The sequence below is a fragment of the Portunus trituberculatus genome, chromosome 21 (assembly GCF_017591435.1).
Source record: "Portunus trituberculatus isolate SZX2019 chromosome 21, ASM1759143v1, whole genome shotgun sequence".
Lineage (NCBI taxonomy): Eukaryota > Metazoa > Arthropoda > Malacostraca > Decapoda > Portunidae > Portunus > Portunus trituberculatus.
The window spans coordinates 13,172,034-13,179,533 of record NC_059275.1 but is presented as its reverse complement, the minus strand read 5'-3'; the positions used below and the strand labels follow the sequence as shown (position 1 = coordinate 13,179,533).

General features: G+C 39.6%; 1 protein-coding gene across 3 annotated transcripts in view; it reads left to right on the top strand.

Moving 5' to 3' along the window:
- Window positions 1-7,500, top strand: part of LOC123506995 (E3 ubiquitin-protein ligase MIB2-like) — a 43,205-nt gene that overhangs the window by 13,457 nt on the left and 22,248 nt on the right. For all 3 annotated transcript variants that reach the window (XM_045259488.1, XM_045259489.1, XM_045259487.1), the window contains exons 2-3: window positions 2,726-3,531; window positions 4,495-4,788. In XM_045259488.1, the coding sequence (XP_045115423.1) occupies window positions 4,557-4,788 (232 nt within the window). In that variant the 5' untranslated portion in view covers window positions 2,726-3,531; window positions 4,495-4,556. The remainder of the gene's footprint in view (window positions 1-2,725; window positions 3,532-4,494; window positions 4,789-7,500) is intronic.

Below are 7,500 nucleotides of genomic sequence, written 5' to 3'. Positions count from 1 at the left end.
GTTAATCTCTTCCTTCACTTACCATAAGAACCTTTCCTTACCTTACCTTACCTTTCCTTTCCTTACCTTACCTTATCTAACAAAACCAAACCAAAACACACAAACAAAAACTAAACCTTAACTTACGTAACCAAATCTTACTTTACGTTATCTTACATTACATAACATACTTAACACCACCACCACCACCACCACCACCACTACCACTAATGCCTGTCTTTCTTATATGTTTATGTCTTTCCTCTTCATCTTAATGTATAAATCAGAGTGAATATATTTTTATTATATTATCATTATAGTGTTACAGTTATTATAGTGTTATTTTCATTATATTTATCATTAGTGTTTCACCTTCTTCAGTTCCTACATTTTAATAAGAGGTGCATGTTGTTGTGCATTATATGTTGTCGGTTCGTGTTCCCTACGTCTATCTGTGTTTTTGTCATTGCGTCACCCGGTTTGGTTTTCCTCGTTTTGTTTTTTTCTCGTCTTTCCTGCGCAGTGTTTTGAAACCCTTTGTTTGCTCATTTTCAAAAGTCGCGGTGATAATTAATCAAGTTTTCATGTCTTTCTTTCTATCATTAATGCAGAAATTCGTGTTTAACTACTGAATACATAAAAAAGCCCAGTCACTTCCTTTCGACCCTGTTAAACTATCACAAGGAAATATCACTGAAAAACTCAGTTACCTCCACCAGCCCCGTTAAACCCTCATTCCTTTTAAAACTCTACTAACTGCAACTATGCCATCCCTAGAAACATTAATATATCTTTAAAAACTTCAGTACCTTCCACTAGAGCCAAACTATTGCTATGAAAACCTCGATAACTTCCACTTGAACTCATAAACTGTTACTAGAACTAAACTATCCCTAAAATCCAATAACTTCAACTGAAAGCTCTTGAAATATCCGCAGAATCATGAAAATCCTTTAAACACCCCAAATTTTTCACTATAAACTCTTAAATCATCACTGGAACCATGAAAACACCCTTGAAAATCCTGATAATTTTCATTAGAATTTCTAAACTATCACTGAATCCTTGAAAACCACAATAATGTCAACTAGTACCTCTTAAACTGCCACTATAACCATGAAAACGCCATTGAAAACCACAATAACTTCAACTAGATTCTCGTAGAATAACCATAGAACAGTGAAAATCTTTGAAAATTCCCAATAACGGTCTATAACTTCTTAAACTACTCCTAGAATCATGAAAACACCTTTGAAAACTCCTGTAACTTCAACAAGAACCTCTTAAATTGTTACTAGAACCATGAAAACACCCTTGAAAACTACAACTTTGACTAGAACGTTTTAAATTGTCACTAGAACCACGAGAAACCCCTACAACTTCCACTAGAACCTATTAAGCTACCCGTAGAACCATGAACACACCCTTGAAAGCCAGAACAGCGTCAAAAAGAGCCTATTAATAAGTGGTATAGAAGAGAAGCCGAGATATTTGAGAATGCATCCCATTTTTCTTCGTCTCAGATTCTTTGTCTTGGAGCTCTTGTCTTGGTTAATACTTTGATACACGGGGCTGGATACCGCAAGCAACATCTCCCGATCCCCACACCCTCTTCCTCCTCCTCCTCCTCCTCCTCCTCCTCCTCCTCCTCCTCCTCCTCCTCCTCCTCCTCCTCCTCCTCCTTCATTTCCTTCTCTTTTTCCTCCTTATATTTCCTCTATATTATCTTTTCTTTTATCGTCTTGGTTGTTGTTGTTGTTGTATTTTCACATATTTTCCCCAAAATACCACCACCACCACCACCACCACCACCACCACCACCACTACTACTGATAATAATATTAATGATAATAATAATAATAATAATAGTAATAATGATAATGGTAGTAATAATAATAGTAATAATAATAATAATTATTATTATTATTATTATTTTTATTATTATTATTATTATTATTATAACAATAGCATGAAAACTTCAACAATGAGAGAGAGAGAGAGAGAGAGAGAGAGAGAGAGAGAGAGACCATATCTCTCTCTCTCTCTCTCTCTCTCTCTCACACACACACACACACACACACACACACACACACACACACACACACACACACACACTTTTGTCATGATTCCAGCCAGGCTTTCCCTCTTTGTGACCTCTGACCTTTGCTGCTGCAGCCCAGTGAAGGTGTGATCCGCCCACTGCCCACTTCCTCTCTCTCTCTCTCTCTCTCTCTCTCTCTCTCTCTCTCTCTCTCTCTCTCTCTCTCTCATTGAGATTATTATTATTATTATTATTATTATTATTATTATTATTACTACTACTATTATTACTATTATGTTGTTGTTGTTGTTGTTGTTGTTGTTGTTATTATTATTATTATTATTATTATTATTATTATTATTGTTATTATTATCATCATCATCATCACCATCATCATCATCATCATCATCATCATTATGACTATTATAATTAATGTTCTTCTTCTTCTTATTATTATTATTATTATCATTATTATCATCATTATTATCATTGTCATTTATTATTTTTATTTTTCTCTTACTACTACTACTACTACTACTACTACTACTACTATTACTATATTTACTAGTACTACTTCTATTTCTACTATTACTACTAGCACCATTGAAATAAACAATTGGTGTGTGTGTGTGTGTGTGTGTGTGTGTGTGTGTGTGTGTGTGTGTGTGTGTGCAGACCACTCACCAGTGTTGTGTTGTGTTGCAGGAAGAACCAAGGAGGGAATAAGAGTTGACAGGATCCGCAACGACCATCACAACACCACGTCACTGGAAAAACACCCTTAGTGAAGCTGTGGATAAGGGCGGAAATAAACCCAGAGAGATTGAATAAAAAAATAGTAAAAAGTGAGCGAAACAAAAATAAAAATAAAAGTGGAAAAAAAACTTTTAAAAAGAAGGAAAAAACGGAGAAACCTTCATAAATTTTGTGAGAAAATAAACTTCACCACTGTGTCTGGTGGAGTGAAGGAAAGGGAAGGGAAAAGTAGGTGGATGAGGAAAAAAAAGAAAGTTTCAGTGAGAGATTTGGAACAGCAGTGAAGCAAATTACTACTACTACTACTACTACTACTACTACTACTACTACTACTACTACTACTACTACTACTACTACTAAAGTGACACCTGATGACTTGCGTGAACTTGCAATAACACGTACTTAACAGTGAGAAGAACAGTACTGGTGGTAACTTAGCAAACTACTACTACTACTACTACTACTACTACAGTGCGCATATAACCGTAAAAAAAATAAAAACCAACCAACAAACCGCAAACCACAAGCAACAACAACAACAACAACAAAAACAATTACATGAAAGAAAGTAACACCATCCCCATAAGTGACAGTGACAGTGACAGTGACAGTGATGATGGCGGCAGTGATAATGACAGTGCAAAGCTGAAACAACCTTATAGAACACACCACGTAGGCTGCTGACCTCAGACCATCACCAAGATGTAATTCACCTGCTGACCTGCTGACCTGCTGACGCCCACTCCTGCTGCACGGTGAGCTTACCCACCCGTGAGTCAGTTCAGGGGAGGGGTAGGGAGGAGGAGGGAAAGGAGTACTGAGTCAGCTTAGAGTAGGGGAAGAGAGAGAGAGAGAGAGAGAGAGAGAGAGAGAGAGAGGGTGTAGTAAATATGGAGACGAAGGAAGAAAGGATGAAGAAGGAAGAAAGGTGAGATTAATTAAAGGGAGAAGGATGAGAGGCGTGGAGAAGGAGGAGGAAGGAAGAAATAATGGTAGGGAAGGGAGAAGAGAAGAAAGAAAGAGAGAAACTAAAGAGGAAGAGCAAGAAAGAAGGATAAAAGGAGGTGAAAAGAAGGAAGAAAGGAGGGAGAGGGAGGATGGTGAAAAAAGAGGAACTAGGAAAAGAGAAATGAGAGAGTAAAAGGAAGAGAGGAGCTGTGATGAAAGGAAGAGAGAAGTAAGGAGGGAGGAAAAAGAAGTAAAGAATATAAAAGAGAGGGAGTGAGGGAGGGAGGAAGACGAAGAGAGAGAGAGAGAGAGAGAGAGAGAGAGATTATAATTAGGAAGGAAGGAAGGAAGGAGGAGGAGGAGGAGACTCAAGTACCTACCTACGTAAAGTTTTAAAAAGATTAGAAGTTTCTTTAAAAATTACACACACACACACACACACACACACACACACACACACACACACACACACACACACACACACACACACACACACACACACACACATAAGTAATTAAGAAAAGAGAAAATGCAGAAGTTAAACAAAAAAAAATAAATAAAATATTAGAAATAGAAATGGAAAGAATAATAAACCATAAGAAAGAGAGAGAGAGAGAGAGAGAGATCACACTTTACATCTTAAATAACGCACTGCACTTCTTTTATTTCTCTATTTAATCAGATTTAAGTCCAAGTAATTTTATTGATATTTATTTACCTGTGTGTTATCATCCTTTAAATATTTCCCATCTATTCCCAATAAACAACAGGTAGCGGCGGGCGGCGGTGACACCAACACACCTTACCTAACCTAACCTAACGTGACGAGGCAATGGGGCTGGCGGAGGTTGGCCTGAGGGTGGTGAGGGGGCCTGATTGGAAGTGGGCGGAGCAGGATGGTGGGGCAGGACACGCGGGCACCGTCGTGGAGGTAGGGCGGCCTGGCTCTTCCACCACGCCGGATAGAACGGTGGTGGTTCAGTGGGATGCCGGGGCTAGGACAAACTATCGTGTGGGTTACCAGGCTGCCTATGACCTGATACTGCTGGATAACGCGCCTGTGGGTGAGTATGAGTGCTTGTAGTAGTAGTAGTAGTAGTAGTAGTAACAACAACACAAGACTTTCTTTCGTCCATATTCTGTCTGTTCATCTTTTTAATGCAAGAGTTAACCAGTATTCTGAATCATTCATTTCTTTTATAGTTAGTAGTAGTAGTAGTAATAGTTGTTGTTGTTGTTGTTGTTGTTGTTGATGTTCATCTTCCTCTTCTTTCGTGCCCTTAATTTGGTGTTCTGCTTTCGGTGTCCTCCTCCTCCTCCTCCTCCTCCTCCTCCTCCTCCTCCTCCTCCTCCTCCTCCTCCTCACATAATCATAATATTCATCTCATTCATATCCATCTTTTGCAAACACGGAGAGAGAGAGAGAGAGAGAGAGAGAGAGAGAGAGAGAGAGAGAGAGAGAGACAGGAAGGAGAAAGAGGGCACAGGACAGGGGGTGGTTGAGGGGAAGAGGAAGAAAGGTACGGTTGTCTGACTGACCATCAATATGACTGCCTGACTGACTGACTGACTGACTGACCTACCCACTGACTGAGGAAGTGTTTGACTGATTCTTTGCCTGACTGATAGAGCGGTTGCACTACAGGCTGCAGTACACATACTGTGGGTGACTTACTGACTGATTTTCTAACGAACTTTCCATGTGAACAATTGACGCTGACTAACTGTCTGTCTGTCTGTCTGTCTGACTCACGCACTCACTCACTCACTCACTGACTAAATAGCGTGATACTGATTGTGTAACTGACAAACATACAGACAAAGTGCATCCGTTTAAAATTAGCTATTGTTACTAAGAGAGAGAGAGAGAGAGCTTTATATGTTTGAAACAAGATAATGATGACGATGATACTACTACTACTAATAATAATAATGATAATAATAATAATAATAATAATGATAATAATAATAATAATAACAATAGTAATAATAATAATAATAATGATAGTAATGGCACGGTTAGTAATGGTAGTGATAGTAATAAATATTTAGCTGCTGTAGTAGTTGTTTTGTATTGCATCGCTTTCCCCTTTGTCTCTTTGCATGGCTCTCTCTCTCTCTCTCTCTCTCTCTCTCTCTCTCTCTCTCTCTCTCTCTCTCTCTCTCTCTCTCTCTCTCAGGCCAGCAGCAGTAGCAGTGCGGACAATTGAGACAACCTTAATATGTCTGTACCCGCTATTCTCACAACCTTGTTAGTGTGTGTGTGTGTGTGTGTGTGTGTGTGTGTGTGTGTGTGTGTGTGTGTGTGGCTGGCCTCTTTACCGCACTGATAAATTGTCATCCGGGAGTGTAACAATGCTCTCTCTCTCTCTCTCTCTCTCTCTCTCTCTCTCTCTCTCTCTCTCTCTCTCATTTTGAAAAGCCTGTAAGTAGTGACAGGTTTTTAAAGTTTTTTTTTTGTGGTTCCAGTGACAGATTAGCACGATTTTTTCATTATTAGCAGGAGAAGCACTCTTGAGAACCCGGCAAATGATCTCTGATATTTGAAACCAGTCGTGGTGAGAGAGACAGAAACGGAGAGGCAGAGAAACAGTATAAAACGTTACTGAGGACATCTCATCTTTCACGGGATAACGCTCCCTAGTATTCACGTTTTCTTTAAGTATTTAAGTTCTTTAAAGGCTACACGTCTAATGCAGCATGACTAGAGGGACGGGACATAGGTGTTTAATCCCTTCAGTACTTGGACGCAGTTTTACCATGAGTTTTCGGAAAGATTTGACCATTTTATTGACTTAAGGAAGCGTCTGTGGAGGTCAGATGATTAATGGCCACAGTCTTCACTATTTTAATTCTCACATGAGTTTCTGAAGCTGTTTAAAATCGCCAAATAGAACGAGGATGAATATGGAAACGTGTCATGGTACTGAAGAGGTTAACACAAGGATAAGAAACAATACAAGTCTCTCATCCTGACGAGGTGGACGGGAGGGAGTCTTTGGGTCACGTTACCGCATCGTTGCTTAGGTTACCTCACGTTGAGTTAAATGGAGGAGGCGTAGCGCTCTAACCCTGTAAGTAAAGGAGCAGAGACGCGCTACACTTATGCAAGGCGGCAGGATGAGGAGGTGGATATGGTGGTGGTGGTGGTGAGGGTGAGGGTGGCTGGTGCAGGAGGAAGAGGAGCTGTGGGGGGTAAAGGAGGTGGTACAGAGGACAATCGAAGCCGCGTGCCCAGTAATTGCTCTCTTCCAGCCTACAAGGGAAGTACCACCACCATCACCACTACTACCAACGCCTCTATTACTACTACTACCACTACTAATACAATTACAACCACCACCTCCACCAGCATCACCACCAGCACAGCCTCACCACCTTCATTCCCTCACTACGTGAATTAACTCTTCTATTAATTCAGCTTTCATGGATAAAGTTTTCATTATATGGTGTCAGATAAACCATTGGCACTTTTTGTTGGCATTGGTGGTGCAGAGAGAGAGAGAGAGAGAGAGATTTTTTTGTTTGCTGTCAATATTTCTCTCTCTCTCTCTCTCTCTCTCTCTCTCTCTCTCTCTCTCTCTCTCTCTCTCTCTCTCTCTCTCTCTCTCTCTCTCTATCTATATATATATATATATATATATATATATATATATATATATATATATATATATATATATATATATATTCCTTCCTTCCTTCCTTCCTTCCTTCCTTTCTTCCTTCTTTCCCTCCTATCCTCCCTCCCTCCCTCCATTTCGCTTTAATTTTGTATA